The 18,447-nt window shown below is 40.9% G+C and overlaps 1 protein-coding gene across 6 annotated transcripts in view; it reads right to left on the reverse strand.

The window, feature by feature from the left end:
* PELI1 (pellino E3 ubiquitin protein ligase 1) overlaps window positions 1-18,447 on the reverse strand; it is a 46,608-nt gene that overhangs the window by 16,619 nt on the left and 11,542 nt on the right. The window contains exons 1-2 of one of the 6 annotated variants that reach the window (XM_063328364.1): window positions 2,209-2,384; window positions 913-1,021 (exon numbers count right to left, since the gene is read on the reverse strand). The exons of 1 other annotated variant lie outside the window; for it this stretch is intronic. Coding sequence is in view for 3 of the 5 variants with exons in the window: in XM_063328360.1 (XP_063184430.1) it covers window positions 16,260-16,314 (55 nt within the window). In the remaining 2 variants the exon portion in view is untranslated. Of the gene's footprint in view, window positions 1-878; window positions 1,022-2,208; window positions 2,385-16,259; window positions 16,425-18,447 lie in introns of those variants that run through there. 4 more of the 6 variants (XM_063328361.1, XM_063328365.1, XM_063328360.1 and 1 more) reach the window with 4 other exon arrangements.

The following is an 18,447-nucleotide window of genomic DNA, read 5'->3' on the forward strand; positions in this document are numbered from 1 at the left end:
ATCTTTTTATCACGGACATCTGCCATTAGTAGGCTGGTTATCCTGGAAACAAGTCATGCAAGACTCACAGCACACCAAAAAAAAAAAAAGGCATGTTGCTTGTAGACACTTTCAAAAGAGGCACTAACTTGATATGCAAGAGCAAACCTACTGCTTTGCACCAAGGCTACAGCTAACTTTTTCCAGTCAAAGAAACAGCAGGTTCACTCGGCTTGGCATCCAGGTGTCCTGCTTCAAGTTCTGTTTCAGCCTCAGAGGCGAGTCTGAACAGCTCTCAGCAATTTTAGGGAAGACAGGAACAGCACTGTGAGGACAAGCATCCTTGTTCAATGAACAAGGCAAGTGTTTCAGAACAAGTCTTCTATTTTAGGCACCTATATGAAAATCTGTACTTTATGACAGTGCTCAAAAATAGCATTCCTGTTCAGAAGACAAAAAAACCCATCTAAGTGCAGGGGCCTGATTTCAATCAGACCTCCGTGAACTTCAGTCCCGTTATTCTGAACTGCTGTTGATGGGATGAGAATGTGGCCGGGCATATTAAACCTGGAAGATTTATGTAACTGCTAACGATCCACTTTGACAAATCGACAAAAATAAATTCTGAAATATTCCCCTGGAAAAAAATAAAATCATCCAGCATTTTTTTCAGTTACGAAAAGTAACAGCTGATCCTCCCCTGAGGAAACCACGATAGCCTCCTACAGGTTATAAATGATGTAATTCAGACTGTGTGTGGGAAGCTGAAAACATTTGTCTTTTAGCACAAGGTGTCTATTTTAAATCTGTCACTGCAATATTATCTATAACCTTAATTAGCCGAGAAAGTTTTTCACCAGTTAACCCACTACATTTACATGCAGTCTACACCCCCTTACCACCCATGTCCTCCACGTCAGCTCTCAGATATACCAGTGACGAAGCACACATCCTCGCACGAGGCAAAGCTCCTCCGCTGACCGCCCCTGCAGCACGAGGTTCCAAACGCTGCAGGCTGGACTTGCTCAATCAGCTGAGCCACCTGTGAAAGTTATTCACACGAGCTACTTAAAGAGATTAATTTGCAGCTTTCTACATGAGCTTTTGGCTCTACTTGCACTTTGGCTGTTACTACACACTCTGGATGTTTTATTAAAAGGGGATAGTTTTGATTTCGTACTCAGATTATCAAGTGAAGATTATTTATATAACCTGCAATGTATGAAGACATAAAACAATACGACAGAGGCATGCTAATAGAACATTAAGTGCTCATTAGCCATAGCACTACCTATTTCCATCTTTGGGAAGTCCTTGTGAAAGTACAAGCAGGAAACCAAGAAGCTTTATACAATACTGGTACATGGCAAAAGGACAGTTCTAATACAGAGAACTTTGCAGTCAGGATCTTTTAAAATGATCCTCTTTACTGCCTTCGACAAGTTACACAGTATTACATTAAAAATAAGCAGTCCCAACTTTCACTGCAAGTCGGTGACAGAAGCACATCTTCCATATAAAGATTAGGAATTTATACCAAAACAGAGGCATTTTACTTTAAAAGGGGCCGCAACACAAATAGAGCTTTTTATGCTTTGAGGACTGAGCCCAGGCAGATCTACTGTCTGATACACCTGAACTAGAATACACAGCCAAGGACCCCGCGCTTGCAGAAAATCACAATGACTTCTTGTTCTACAGATCTGAACGTTACCATTTTGCTTTTTATGAGCCTCTGATTCCTGATGAGGTGGTTTATGTACCAAAGTATCTGCCAAATAGGTGTTTGTATTACACTAAAGCCTTTTCACATAGCATACTATATCATCTTGCAAAAATAGGAGTTACAAGTACATTTAAAGCCTTCTTTTGGTTTAGACAACACAAATAGTTAATGGCTCTATGAGACGTTCTCCTTGGTATGATTTTGTTAGGTAACAGTGACAGTTTCAAGGCATCTTTGCTCTGCACCCTGTAAATGAGAAGTGACTGACACTTCTTACAAACAAGAAGCATTTATTATACTATGCACTTTGAACGTCTCTTCCAATTTTAGGTGGAAGGGCAGCCCACAGAAACACCGCCTGTTCTCAGGTTTCCTTCCGACCACATCACTGAACTATCTTTCAACTTCTCACTGAAAAACACTGCAATGAGGAGGCTTTTAGAAAAGAGACTGAAAACAATACAACACTAGAAGGGAAATGAAATGGCATGCAGAGCACTTACCGGTATCTTTTTGTCCTTTCAGTATTTCTACGCAGTAGAGAAGGAAAAGAAAAACCCACCCCACTCTTTCAAGCTTGTTTAAAACCAGCCGAAATCCAACAGCTCCTTTAAGCCCCCAGGAACTGCCAGACTAGACTGAGTGCCTCTGCTCCGTGTGCTTTTACTTAAGCTGTGGGTAGCTCCTTCCGACTAAAGAGGGGCTGGCTCTGCCTTGCGTCAGCTAGGTAAACACCACCACGCCACACACCATTGGCTGGAGGCAGAGCCCGCATCCCGCTCGCCCCTCCATAAATCCATCCATCTCCCACCCCAAAAAGGAAAAAAGGAAGCAGAGGGTGTGTTGAGAAGGATCCTGCTGCCCAATTCCCCAGCAGCTCTGTGGATGAGGTTCTTGGAGAAACGCTGATCTATTTCCTTCTCCGCTTCTCTTACATAACTGTACCCATGCATGCTATACTTTTTTTTTTTTTAAATTATCACTTATTAGCCCAGCTAGCTTTCCTCACCTCCCACGCAAAAAGTGATTTCTTAATACAGTGAGAATTAAACCAGCAAAACCTTTTCAAGCATTGCTATCCCCGTTTTCACTAACACTGTAGAACTGGACACACAACACACCTGCAGACGCCACCTGTACTGGACTCCCATAGCCAATGATGCTGGAACAGCTCATTCTCGTAGGATGCACATTTAGAAAGGCAAATCTGCACGTGCCAGACCAGATTCTGAGCTCAGTTCTTATTTCACTAACATCGAAATCACTGCATCAAGCCAGTGGGTGGGATAACTGAAATGTCTGAGCCATAAAATGGTGATCCAGTTACCACAGCTTCCAAGTTACCACCACCTCTCAGAATCGATCATGCAAACTCTCCAAGGCTGCTGCAAGCACAATACGAGGCAGTAGCTTAACATTTACATCAAGTTTTACATCACAGTTGCAGCAGGCCAGGGTGTGCATGACTCATTACCCTGGCTCAAGCCATGTACATGCAGGCTGGCAGTTGACATCTTCAACGTCTACGGGTGGAGATTCCTCCCGTTTCTGCGGCTCCTTCTTCAGCTTGCCACCTCAGTTTTGCAAGCACTTTAAGGACTGGTTTCCCTAATCTGTCTATGCTTTAAAAAGTTGGCTTACCTGCTCAGTTGTTTTTACAGCTGGATCTGTTTCCCAGTTCAGCTTATGGCACAACATGTAGTCGTACCAGCAGAACCAAAGGTGGGGATGGCAGTCACGTTACTCAGCAGCAGTCAAAGCTAAGCACTGTTGAACCAGTTTTTTGTTCATAATGCCACAGAATTACAGAAGCGTTTAGGTTGAAAGAGACCTTTAAGATCATCAAATACAACCGTTAAGCTAGCACTGCCAAGTCCACCACTAAACCACGTCCCTCAGCACCACATCTACCTATCTTTTAAATACCTCCAGGGATGACAACTCAAACACTTCCCTGGGCACCCTGTTCTAATCCTTGATAACCCTTTCAGTGAAGACATTTTTCCTAATATCCAATCTAAACCTACCCGGCACAACTTGGGGCTGTTTCTTCTGGTCTTATCGCTTGTTACTTGGGAGGAGAGACCAACCCCTACCTGGCTACAGCCTCCTCTCAGGTAGTTGTGGAGAGTGATAATGTCTCCCCTCAGCCTCCTTTTCTCCAGGCTGAACAACCCCAGTTCCCTCAGCTGCTCCTCATAAGGCCTGTGCTCTAGGTGTATGGTAACACAGCACAAGTTGCAACTCCACCTAAGACAGCTTCACTGCTGAGAACAAGGCAAACACATACCTGTTTTCTCTCTCCTTGACCTGTACTCTACAGCCAACCTTCCCCTAAGCAATACTTGTAAGGCCATGCAGTTACATGACCTTGTCACCTACCCGAAAAACTCAGCTGCAGAATTCCTTGCCTTAGGATATTCTGGATAATAAAACTGTACATAGGCTCAAAGACAGTTTGCCCCCTGGCTCCTATCATAGATTACTATGCACAAAGATACCACTCTGCTCCACAGAAGTGATTGAGCCCCAGGTGCTGAACACTGAGAAGTACCTGGAGAAGCATCGATGTACAGGTGCTCCCTTGATCCCATTCTCCAGGCTTCTGCTTCTGGCCACCAAAGAGGACCTGCCACTGAGTACTGATCTCAGACAGCATGGTCATTATCATAGCTGTCAGATTGCTGAGCTGGTGATGGTCTTAGGAAAAACCAAAACGCAACACAGAAGCCCCAAGTGTTTTAACCCAAATCATTTTGCTAATCTGTTTGTGGGTTATTCTGTAAACCCACTACACCAATGCAAGTGAGGGGATAGGAACCTTCTGAATCAACCTCATCAGTAAAGCTAGAGACTCATCAAGCCACATCTTGAGATTAAAGTTGAGCCCTCCTCCCTGCCAAAAATTCAAGAGCCTCACTCTACTGGCACATGACTCCAGCTTTTCCGCTGGTAGCTTGCAGAACCTTAAAATGGTACCATTCACTGTGGTGGAAGCGTCACCTAATCCCACCTCCCCCACCACCTTCATATGTTTTATATTTCATCCTGGCCTATGCAAGGTTGGCAGCTTTAAACAGGGCTAAGGGTTTGGTTTTGTGGGTTTGGGTTTGTTTTGTGTTGGTTTGTTGTTTGTTTTTTTTTTTTTTTTAAGAAAAAACAACAAACAAACCACAAAACATTATCAGGCCTGTATTAGTATCACTTAACACACAGATACGGCCACAAGAGCACAAAAGGTGCTCTGTATTCAGGTATTTAACTGCAGTGATAAGTCACTTTGGTATGACCACTTCTACGCATTACTTTTCTCTCACAAGCATTACTTTTCTCTCACAGGCCGTAACACTTGAGTTGTACTGTTTCAGAAGCATTTAGTCTGAAAATCTTAAGACTAATTTGCTTCTAGAGCTCCTTTATTTTCTCCTCTTACAGATGCCACTGTTCAGAGTCCAGGTTAATAAGCCTGTGGATTACCTTATGCTGCAGACACCTATGAAGTTACAGAATGAGGTAGAAATACCTTCTACTGCCCAACCCAGCCTGCCACAGATAACAATCCTTATCTCTGCACCCCACCTGCCTTCCTATTAGTGACCCACAGTATTCTAGAGCATAGTCTTCTGCTACCAGGCAAACACACCACATAATGTCCTTTTCAGAGCTCACTGTCCCCATCTTAAAGCAGGTTTTTTGAAGGTTTGTTTTGCCCCTACCCACACTGCTGTGGCTGCCTCTGAACCTCACCCTGCAGAATGTGAACTACTTTGTTTCCCTGCCCTTGTTTACTCACAGCCATGCTCTACTCATCTGTTCCCATGTCAGCATTGTCCCTAACTTTTATTAAGAGGAGGGTTTAATGATTTCCACTCCACACAAGAACCGTGCTCTGCCTTGAGGACTGGAAGCACGCTGTCACTAGGCAAGCTAACTGATTTTTTTTCTGGAGCAGAGATACTGCCGACCGTGCCAGACTAAAACAATGAAATCTGTAGCCCAAGATATCACTGCTAATTTCATGAAGTGATGCTTAACTGCAGGGGAGGTTCTTTCCTTGAAGTTGTTAAAGAAATAAAGGGCTGTATCGTCATGTTCTTCTATCTGACTCACAAGCAGATGCTGTACAGTTTGATATAATTGCGTGATTTCACATTGACATTCAAAATGAGCTTTGAAGAGGAATGAATTTCTAGCTATATCAGTTAAAAAGACAGCCTTGCAGATATGGGCAAAGTGCAATGCTATGTCCCCTAGCGTGCAGACAGCCAAGAAGCCCAAGTAGCAAACTCTTCATACTAGACTTAACCTGATCAGTATATTACTGCTAAATTTCAAGATGGACATTTTAAACATGTTTCTGTTTATAATTTTATTTAACAAAACAGGCAGCAGGATAAAAACCCCACACAGGATGAGTGCTTGAAATTGTCTCATGCAGGGTACAGAGGAAAGGACACCCAAGGAAACACTGAGAAAAGAGAGCAAAACCATGTAAGAATAGGATCTACAGTGTTCCCAAGGGGAAAGTATATTTGTACACCCAATACGGAAGGCTGAACTTGCACTATACCCCACCTTAACTCTGTTTCCCACAAAGTCAGTGGCTGAACTCTGATCAAAGCCAATGATGTCCAAAAACCCCAAAAATATTTAATGTGTTGGAAAGCGTGAATGCTGTTAGAGGGTTCCCAGAAGTCTAACCCCAGGTGCATGAGTGAAGAAGAAAGGAGGGAAGATTACTGACTTGCCAGCCCCATTAATCTTTCATTGTGTTATGTCACATGTAATCTCTGTGCAAGGAGTTCCCATGTTATACAGTTAATAAAGTCATACTACAGTGTTTTAAGGAGGTTATGGAGGGCGAAAAGCAGCCTGAAGCCAAGAACACGGTAATTAGAGTATACAATAGAAATGTTAATCAAATAATCTGCAGGAAGAGGAGGAGGGAAGGAAATGACCTAATCCCCTGCACTACTGTGTGGTGCCTTGTGGCAAGAAATAAGAAAATTCTTGTAAGCGCCAAGCAAACAAAGGTCCATTGTTATAGCTACAGCTTTCAGAGAATGCTTTGCTGCATCTCAAGCTGCCGCAACACGAAGGGTAGACGATACTTTATAAACTCTTCCACACTGAGCACTTCTGGCAGAGGTGGGAGAGGCTCATTAGATTTGTAGGACAGTTGAGTAAGAGAGATCTAAGTAGAATCTCAAGTTCTTAAGGCACAGCAAATGCTCCTTCAAAGGGATCTGCCAACTCTAAAATGCCTGTCATCCAACAACCATGGTGATCCTTAGGCAACTGTGGAGCAATTCCTTGCTGAAGCTGCAGTAGCCTAGTTACAGACAGGCAACAAATCATCAACGCTGCAGAGAAGCATTTCCTGTGACACGAGTCATCCTTTGCCATCAGACAAACCTAATGAGCATTTCTATGAAGCCCTATTCCACCCTTAGATCTTTGTGTGCCTGCTCTTCAGGTACACCAGGGACGCCCTAGCCCTTCGACTCTAGGACAGCACAGTTACCATCAATGCATATCCCCACGCTGCAGACTGAAAAACAATTGTTCCTTTGTCTTCAGCTTAACCTCTGCTTTAGTAGGCACCCATGGCTTTCAGCACTGTACCGACTCAGTACTTTCAACTTCCTATAGGGCAGAGACTTCATAAACAAAAATGCATGCAAGATTCCTCATCCTTCCACCAAGAACATATTTCATAGTTAACCTTAATAGGAGCTGAAGGAATTTCAGGCAGGAATAAAGAAATACCTACAGGACAGCTGGACTACTGACTTTTATGTGCTTATATGCTTCTAAGAGGCTGAGTCAATTCCTTTCTTCATAAGGAACTTCATAGGGCAATTCAGGAGGTCATTCAGTCCAACCTCCTGCTCAAAGCAGGAGTTGGCTTCCCAGTTCTCAAGCTATTACTGCAAGAGACTGGGAGCTTTATGTATGAAATGGCATCAAGACATGCATTCCCTCAGGAAATAGGAAAGGCGTACCAAATGCTGGAGAACTGCAGATGACAAGCAGTCTTTCAGACCAGTCTGGAGCTTCATGTTTGTTCACAGCCTTCCTATGACTGTTTGGTTCAACATTTGCTTAAAATAAAACAATTGGCAAAAATTACTGCAGAGAGCTTGCTGCAGCCACACCAAAGATTGTTTGGGCTGATTAAACACTTGAAAGGGTGAGCCCCACAGCATGCCCTGTGTTTTACAGCAAGCTTCTCAACAGAAATGTGTCCCAATAAGCAGTTCAGCACTGACACCACAGAGCTCTATTCACAGCAGTCATTGCCAAAATAAGGCATTTGGGAACTGAGTTGCTCTTAAGATGATCCTTCACCTGGCTGAACAAGAACAACCTGAAGCATCAGACATGCTGGATTCCTAAAAATCCAAGACTGATAGGATGATAGGTAAGGCATCATTCTGAAGAAAACACATTTGTTTCCCAAAAGGTCAAACTGATGTAAGCCATCTGCTAAGTCCGAAACACGCAGATGTAGTTGCACCAGGCTTCTTTCCAAGACAGTCAACTTGAGTTTCTCAGGTACCTGGAAACTGTTGTGAAAATTTATTTTTATTTTATTTTATTTTTTTTTTAAGTTCTCCAGGAACATTTCTGGATCTTGAAAACTCTGCAAGCCAAATACCGTATCTGCAAGTTCAATTAACCTAGGCTATGCACAAGCACTTCCTCAAAGAACTTTTTAGCTGTAGTTCTGCGTCCTTTGAACAGCAGAACTCAGATTCACTGAGCTTCAGGTATTACAGTTTCCCCTAAATGAAGAAAGGGAGGCCCAATTTGAATTCATTTCCAAGATGTAGTTTTCCTGCTTGCAAAACTTTTAAGGTACCTTCTAGCAGAACTAGCTGAACCTGCACTACCTGAAAGTTTTCATTCCCACAAAGCTAGATGGTTTGACCACGGGCTTCTTCAGGGAAAGTTAAGACAGACAGTCGCTAGAAGTACTAACACACATTTGCCTCACTTTCAGTGATACAAAACATTTCACATAGATTAGCAAAAAAAGGACAGAATGTATTCAGTTATAGAAATTCAGCTATAACTGGCTACTCCCCACACTCACATTAAAGGTAAAAAAGAATATCCTAAGAGGGACAAAGTTTAAAGACTATTCAGTACAGTTTCTATTCAAACTCCTACATCACACAAATGGATATCTTAAAATAAGGCAAGTACTCTTTCCCCTCAGAGAGGTTGTGAAGCACAAAAGCCAAGTTTATCCAATAGGGTTTCTCTCTGCTTTATCCTGAATTCCTCACCATGGTGTTAGTACACTCTTGATATTCACCATTTTGAGTGTAGCTCACCTGCAATTCCAGTAAAAAAAAAAAAAAGTGCTGGATAACCTCCACACAGCTCTCCTCACCTCTGCATATGAACATCCCAAGTCTGTAGTTCATACCTGAATATTTTGTAAGTCACTGCTAATAAATGTACCATCTTACTATATTCCTCCTCCTCCTAACTTCAAACTTTGGGCAGCTTTTTATATAAGGTACAAAACCTGGCCCCTTCTAAACATATCACCTCCAGCATTTACATATAAAAGCATATGACCTACATACCTCTGGATAGCTGTCAGAAGTCTGCCTACTCTCTGCAAGCCAAGTGTCAGTTTTTTATAGTGGCCGGATAGGATATATTACAGCCACTCATAAATGGCTGGTACCTCAATTTCCTATATTCCTGACATTCAAGCATGTCTTTTTTAGTAATATTTTAAATAATGTTGTACAAGCTCAGGTACAGAACAAAGGTTACCTTAGAAAACAATGTAGGAGAACAAGAATTGATTACTTTGCATATGTGATAGGTTTCTAATAGAGGTATATTGATATATCTCCAAATACATTAAAAGCCATCTCTTAATGAGTAAAGTTGACTAGATTTTATGCTAATACAACTTGTATTTATACAAAAACACAAACTAACTTTTTGCACAATGTAAGTTTCCAGGTTAGTCACCTCTGACAGACAGCAATTCAAACAGGACAAAGTTCAAATATCTCCTCCACCTCCGTGTCACTTACCTGTTCCTAGTTTGTTACCACTCAGAGAAAAAAAAATCCCATGTTATTCAATAATACCTTTTTCTTTCCTTTATAATCCCATAGGCGGTGCATGATTTAGCACTTCCAGAGAGGAGCAATACTTTACTTCCTACACTTCTAATCCAATTTGGATAAGAGGTTTGCTGCTTATAAAAATAAACAGGCAGTTGCACTTTTCCTTTACCTCTATGTGGGCACTAACACCTAACAACTAAAAGGTCATTCTCAAAGACTAGTAAGAATTCAGTGCTAGGGATGCAATCCTAAATTTTACTCCTTGGTTGAGAAAGGAATCCAGTTTCTTGTTTCCAGGTAGAAGGAGAGAACTGGTAGGTACTCTTGGCTCTTGTCACATATGACATTTGGCATTATTGTGCCAAATATATTCTCACAAAAAAAAGCCAATGATAGAGTATCTCAAGCATGGAGATGGAGGTGTACTACTTCTATAGAGACCCATGGGACTTCAGTTTGACTGTATGGTCCAGCTTTTATTAAGAGCTAAGGGAATTGTTATGTTTATTTGACTTACAGTGTCACTAGTTTCAAGTTTTCAGTTTGCTATTTATGCAGAAAAATGTTACCTTCAAGTAAGACAAGGTATCTAGCTGAATATGGCAACTTTAAGTTAGTTCAGTCTTCAGCTACGACCAGAGGAACTCTGGTGGAAAAATATTTCCAAGCATGTTAGTCATGTGATACATTTTTGAAAAACACCAACAAGTATTTTTGTACCAAGATAGTGGCATGTTTGTTTTTTAAACTAACCATGCTCTCTAGAATCTGCATTGCTTTTTGTCCTCTCACAGTGTGTCACTGAGGAAAGCAGAATCATACAAAAATCTAGCATACAAAGACAAAAGTAGAGTACAGGGATACCGACGGTCACTGTGGCAGAGCACTCTTCCAGCAATAGTCAAAGCGTGCACCCATTGCTAGACAGCATTAACACGTTCAGCCAGGAGTTTCATGGACTGCCCTTGCTTTTTCAATGACGTTAACTCAAGTCACTAACCCCAATGAAACTATACCAGACGGACAGCAATTTGACTCTTAGTAATTGCACTAGTGGGGAAAGTGCTCCTGAAGACAAAAAAAATTATGTTCTTCCTTGATCCAAACTCAACAGAATTCTGTCTGAATGCAAACCTTCAAGATTTGGCCTAGAAATGGATAAGAATCCCAAAACTGAGGTTTGAGGATGCAAGTTCAGCGTATTTCTCATCATCCAATGCAGGTTTGCTTATTTCCCACATAATATTCTCAAGCAAAATAGCTCAATGTTTTTTTCTTCTGAAAAACACACATGCTTAAAGCTGTATCCTGGCTAGGACCGATTCTCTGTGGATACTATATTTCGAAGTTACCTGAAGAAGCCTCAAAACCAAATGCAGCTGAGCAGTTACAGATTAGACTAGATTTAAATCAGGACACACATGAAAGAAAAATCTACATCTCTCTCCCATTTCAGGCATTTCTGACATGCAAAGATAAATGCAAAAGTACCTTAACACTCACAAACTCACTTTAGCTGTTACCTTGGCTTTGCACTTTGTACCCATAAGTATCGAGAGGCAGGCTTTCGGCAGTAAAGAATTATTCATTTTCTCTCAAAAAAATTTTTTTCATTCAGGAAATAGGAAACACCGTTGGGCAAATATACAGAAAAGAGCATACAGCCACAAAAAGTCACAGTTTTGACAGTACCATGACCTAGTAATTTTTAAACAGTACCAGACGATTCAGAACACAGTAGTACTGTACTTTACACAGTTCTAAAATCAATTTCACATGATTTACAGCATGCACTTATTTATTAACCAAAGTGACTGGTTAATATAATACAGACTTCTTCCTTTCTGCCTCTTGAGAAAGAGGCGGAGAGAAGCTTCCACTTTAACCCACAGTGTGCATGCACTTCAGATACCAGGGTAACTTCAAGTGTACCTCTGCTTACCATGGAAACCTTAAGTCCTGTTTTTCTAGTATAGCAAAGTTAACAGTTATAATCTGGTATGGAGGAGCTGTTTCACTTGCCCTTTTTTAGTCAGCTGTTCAGTGCAGAGTGATTCATTCCAAGAAATCTGGCTCTTCAGAAGTAATCTTTGCAAGTTTTTAGGGGTAGCTTGGCCCTCTCAAGACTGACATCATTTATGAACATCCCTCCAAATGACTAACAGCTGCTCATACTAAGCAGAGCGGTGCCTCATTCACGTGCATTCATAAAGGTTTGTAGAAGTCCTGCTCACATTCAACTTGCTACCTGTCATTAGTTACTCTCCTGCTTAAGGGGTCCTCATTGCAGTGCCAGACTGCAGCAGAGGGTACACACAGTCACAGGCAACCGAGTTGGCACATGTTAAGAAGTTACTACCCAGACTCAGCAGAGATGCCCAACCATGTTCAAGCTCCTGGACCAATGCAAATTCAAAGTAAAGAAAACATTTAAGCAAGACCATTCAAGCAATTAACTACAAAACAGACGTACTAAGTATTAAAACTACCAATACTGCAAAGTCAGGGTAGCCAGTTTGACACCAAACAATCAGAATGAGTTAGGCAAGGGGACAAAGGCTATCAGTTTGTCAGGCTGAGACAACTAATAGGCAAGCTGCTGCTTTAGCAGCATGGTCTACCTCCATGCAACTCTGCAGGATTTTTACCTAGACTTTCAAAAAATATTCAAGCATGCTCAGTCTCACTTCAGCAACTTCAACACCAGCTATAGAAGTAATATATATTCTGTAAACATAAAGGAAAACAAAGACTTTCTGTGGCTTTGCAGCCACTGTTGTACTTAAACTCTTTTGAAAACTCTGAAGTCACTCTGTACTTTTAGCCTTCCACTGATGGAAGTGTGTGAACTCTGTGTCTCCAAAATAAACTCTGAACTACACAAATACCGCGTTGTCACAAGTGCACCCTCCTTTAGCCTCTCTATAATAGTACTTATTCTGTAAACATGACTGCTAGGACAAAAAGATGGGAGATCAGTGGCAGCAAAAAACTCAAATGCTATCAACACTATAGAGCACTACCAGACCAACAAGAACAGGAGTGTATCAGCTCCAACAATTTTATTGGTTTCTGAGGTGAAGCATTTTAATTTTAGTAACCACTTCGAAGCTGACTGAAGCTTTTTTCCTGGTTAGAAGAATGATTCAGTTTAAAAAAAATCCTTAAGAGAAGGACAGAAAGTGCAGGAGTGCAACTGTTCACAAAGTTTCAGTCTCAAAACTGGCCCAACAAGAACCGTGGGTTAGAGCTGAGCTCCATAGCGCAGCGCCTGTGGAGCAAAGCACCACTCCTGGGAATAACTGCACATTCCTAGTTTTGCTGGACAGCTATTTTTTTACTGTTTCTAGCATTAAAACTAAGCATGCTCCTATTTGCTGGACTAGGATTTGAAAAAGTCCACCTCTGGGAATAACTGGGTTTGTACTTGTCCTAGGTCCTTCTTTTAAGAACAGGAACAAGTCTAACATTAAGGGGTGCATTAGGAATTACCAGGCTCTTTTTTATATCCAGACCTGTCTTTTCAGATCACCCTCCCTCACTCCGCACAATGTTAATACATTAATACAATCGCAATTAATATGATTTCCATCCCAACATCCTCACACGTTACTAACCAATTTTTTATTAACAGATTTTAATACCTGAGTTTCCCAAAAGTTACAGCATGGTGCTTATTCTTTAGCTTTTGATATAGAAGTCTGCCTAAAAATTAAAAATTGGATGAAGAGAAAAAGAAAGGCTGCAACCTCTCCCCCCAAAGCAATAGTGTTTTAGCTTTATACATGGAAGCAGCAAAACTTGTCTTTACCTGCAGAAATAAAGGTCCAGAATACAAAAGTCAAGCAAAGACAGCAGAGAACCTAACACAAAGGGGCACTGAAATATTACAATCAAAATTCCCAGTGAAGTGGCAGCCAACTGAAATCCAAGATCACAAGAAAAGCTTTTTGTTAATTAGATGCAATCCAACCAGAAATGCACAGAGTAATCTAAAACAGCTCCAGCCTGCAAAAGACTGCATCCTTTGACAAAGCTTCAGCCTTTTGGATAACTGCTTGCAAACTCAACATGCTTCAAAGATGGTTTTTGCTGTGGTACAAATGAAGAATCCCTAATTAAATTAAATACATATATACTTGCAGCCTGTAAGTTTAGCCCAGAGTGGAATACTGCAACAAGATCCTCTTCCTTAAGTGTCTCTTTAAAGTGTGCCAAAACCATTAGTTTAAAGGATAATCTAAATAAAGCCGTTGTTAATAAAATAAAACTACATCATACCATGGCTGGAACAGCTAAGGAACTGGTCAGGGAGGAAGGATTATTTCCTGGCACAGTAATGTAGCAGCAGACTGAGTTCTCTCTCTCTTTTTATTATTATATTAAGCCTTCACAATGTTTAAAAAAAATAAAACTGAAGTTTGTAGCTCATCTGTTTAACAGATGATCAACTGTATTGAGCAGCAGGGCTTTGTTTATAGGTGCACTGTGCAAAAAAAAAAAAAAAAAGAAAAGTAAAAGCATACTTAGCAAGGAAAAGAAACTAAAGTCCAAATTCTGATTTTGTTCATCTACCAGGTCACCTCACCAAACCTGATACCTGAGTCTCATTATGCAGGTGCAAGTAAGGATTCAACTGCATTGAAGCCAACTGAATTAACCAGCATAAGCAAGATCGCTATCAGCCTACCTAAGCAAGACTGTACTAGAGAAGATCTGGGCTGGATGTGTAATTTAATTCACCACTCTGATTTTGGATAAGCCCCAGACATTCAGAATAATTGCAGTGCTGTCAGAGACAATGCTCAGTGTCAGTTATAGTATTTAAGTTGCGTACTGTTTGTCTGAAGAGATGAAGCACTCAAGTGCCAGATACCTTCTGGCTTCTGAAGCCACCAGCTTCAACTGTGTTCCACAACTCCTCAGGAATGACACTCTTAATAGGAGCTTGTTGCAAGTATTTTGGCTTATACACGAGTACTTGAACATGGTAAGTCCTCTCTGACCCACCATATTTCATTCAGTAGAAACTTCTTCCTAACAGACAAGACTCTCAAATTGATAAACCAAAGCTCTAGCAGCTACACTATTATTAAAGCTCCAGACCATACTGTACTATCTGTTGAGCTTCACCTTGGAATGCACTGTCAGAGTTAAGTAACTTTGAAATAAGAATCCACTCACTATTGAAACTTCACAGAAAACCCAGAGGCACAGTGGAAAAAAAAAAAGAAATATACAGCATGAATCCAAGTCAGCAAACTCACGTGAAATAAATAATGAAGTGGAGTTTTCTATACTTAAAATGTTTTTGGGCTGCTAACCACCAATACTGACTGCTCATAACCAGTTTTAGGACTTTGTCAGTTTAAACAAAAATAGCAGCTGTTGAAGTACTGGTATCTTTGATCATGAAAAACATTATTATGATTAGCATCTCATGCCTATTTGCTCCAGTCCCTTGAGATGTAAAATAAAACTGTAAGAATTTTCAAAGTTACAATGCCAGAAGTCTTCTCACTATTAATCACACCCATTGTACTTGAGGTTGTACTTTTAATTTCACTAGCATTAACTTGGTATGAAAACTGGTCCAAGCAAGGAAAAGTTATCTTCTCACAACACCACATTATTACTTTGATGCAAGTAACAGAGAGAGGAGGCAGCAGCTGTTGTCCTCAAACCAGAGGGCTAAGGAAAAAGAACAAGCCACATATATTCACAGACAAACCTACAGAAAGCAATGCAAGAATTTTCAGCCTACCACATCAGAAGGGTATACAGTCAGTCTAATGATGAAACTTAAGACACAGCTCCCTGAACCTCTTAGAAAACACCTGTTATTAAATTTGTTTCTCTTGGGTTAGTGAGGAAAGTCAGCTCATGGACAAACTCTGGTCAGCAGGTCTGGAGAAAAGAAGGGTGCGAGGCTGCACAACTCGGATCTGGGAAAGGAAGGTCTGTGCGTGCACAAACCAGGGAGATGAGAAGGCATCACTCTCAGCAGGCAGTAAATATTATTTCACCTCAGAGCCTCTGGAAACAACCTCCAGTAGAAATCCAACACTAGGGCACATCAAAGTACAATTTGGTACAGCTTAGCAGCCACCTCTCTAACATAATCTGCAGTTTTATAACAGCTAGAGGTAGTTGCTGTAGAGAGACGCTGTCCAATGAACAACTTAGAGCATTTGCTCTCTGCTTTAAAAAAAGTTTAAAGAATACCATTATGGACAGTAACAGCAAGACAATACTAATAGTTTGTATTGCTCTACACTTGTACTTCTCCCAACTAATATCAATCAAAATCTTAGAGGTAAATGAAAGGTCTGTTTTGAGGGAATTCTAGAAGTAGTAACTGAATTTTCTCTTCAAATTTTTCAGATAGGAGAAGTTCAGGTGCAAGTAGAAAAGTCTGTTCTCGTAGAACAACTGTGTAGAAGTAAACTCACCATGTCCAAGAACCGTGAGATTGTAACCGCACTTCCACTTGGATTTACGATACATAATCAAAAGCCACACTCGCAGAGGGAAAATGACCTGTTGATGATGGTGGCTGTCAACAATGGGTTCAGATCAGTTAGCTGCTAGTGCAGACAGGACAACATTTTTCAACACTGCGAGAGAAAGTGAGAGCGAGACCATATGGTTAAGCCCCATCCACATTAGCACCAAATGGCTAGCATCACCAATTGAAAACTGTCAGGTGGGAGGGGCAGAGGTGGGAAGTCTACCTGTTGCTCACTGCCACCGTAAAGAATAGTTTCATAGAGGTTTATCAATGTTGGCTCACTGTCTACTGGAATAAATGCATTTTGAGAAAAGCACAAATAACATGTCTTTGAACACAGCATATACTTGTGTCCAGTCAATACTCCCAGGGCAGAATAACTCAAAAACTCAGTTGTTCAAAATTATTCAAGGAATTCAGTTACCAGTCGGTTTCAGCATGCTCCAGATTTACTGAAACTTAAAAACATGTTCTGGAATTACACAGGATAAGTCTAAATTTTACTTTTACAGAAGACTGACTGTTGCAGGTAAGCATTAGACAAGTATTACCAGCAGACACCTTGCATGTATGCTATTGAAGACCGTGCAAAATAAAGGGATGAAAGAGCCGGCTTTAACTTCAAACTACCTTCAGTAAGGTGAGCTGGACCAGATGATCTCCAGAGTTCCCTTCCAAAATAAATTAATAATTCATTGTCAAACCTGGCCACTAGTGCAGAGGCATGAGCTTCGCATACAAAGGCGGAAGCACTGCATCGCAGAACTATTATTTATCACCTACTCTCACGACCTGCAGGAACACCTGCACTTAGTTGTTACCACTTTCATAGAGCACATTCTGTGATTAAACAATTTTAAGGCAGCATAAAATACCACTGCCTGCAAAGGCAATGGTCCTGCCTGCTGCCCTGCATTTAGATGATGTAAGGTTTTTGCACATCCATGGTGTCTCCACAAATTCACACCCTGATCTCCTCCTTAATTTGATTTACTAGGTTCCATGAGTGCACCTGAAGACAGGAGAGGAACAGAGAGCTGGGACCATCTTTCATGTGTTCATTTCCAGAATAAGAGCAAAGTTATGTTTTTTTGAAATGCATGGACTAATTAACAGCATGATGACAGGAAATAGGGTTTGTTCCTCAGCAGCACTTAAAAGCTGTGTTTAATCTTGAGAAACAAGGGAACGTAACGTAACCACTCCTATTTTTAACTTTGGAGCTAATTTTTGTTTTCTTTATACTTACTCTTCTATTCAAGTTATTTTGTTCCTTTAGGTAACAAAAGCTACATTCATCAGCAGAAGACAGCTTAGTACAGCAATAATCTTATTAGCACGCATATTGAGTTAATACTAAGCTTATATGAAGGGTTTTTGAAAATAAAGCTTGAAAACAAGCACAGTAACAGCAATAAACTAAAAATTTCAAGCTCTGTCTCAGTTACAAAAGCAGACTTGCAACAACCCTTTATTCTGTCTTCACTGGGTTTAGTCAGTTTCTCTACGTTTCTCCATAGGACAAGTTTTCTATTACGGTTTTTGCTATGCTTGGGGTTCTAGGACTTGAGAGAACTCAAGAGAGAAAAGGAAGACAAGCGCCATTAGCCTACTCAATTCTACAGCAACATGTAGCACCAATCCCTCTTACGAGGAACACCAAAATAAAAATTACCAAAATTCTTTTGAGAGACAAAAGTGAGGCACAGTTTATCTGCTAACATTAACGCAAGTTACTTCCGTAACCAGTTTCCATAATAAAACTTGGGGTATACTAACATTAACACATCTTAGGGTCTAGTTGCAAAAACCAATAGTCCTTCCACATTGGTCATTTGATCGCATGCTGGGAAAGCATCTTCTAGCACTGCTTGGCAAAGTTAAACTGCAGAAATTGAACAGGCCACAGCAGAGACTCCAGCACCTCTGCTAAGTTGCAACGAGAAGACAGGAGAAGGACATAAAATACAGCTTTTGAAAACTGCGGGAGAGTATCTGAAGATCATCAAAGCTTAAGTGATGCTTCCAAAGACTAATCACCATCCTTAAAATGGAGTAAAATCTGAACTATAGACTACGGCTGAGGACTGGATAACTGCAGTTAGACTTAAAATCACACTCAATCCTTT

Source organism: Chroicocephalus ridibundus, chromosome 3 (genome assembly GCF_963924245.1).
Source record: "Chroicocephalus ridibundus chromosome 3, bChrRid1.1, whole genome shotgun sequence".
NCBI lineage: Eukaryota > Metazoa > Chordata > Aves > Charadriiformes > Laridae > Chroicocephalus > Chroicocephalus ridibundus.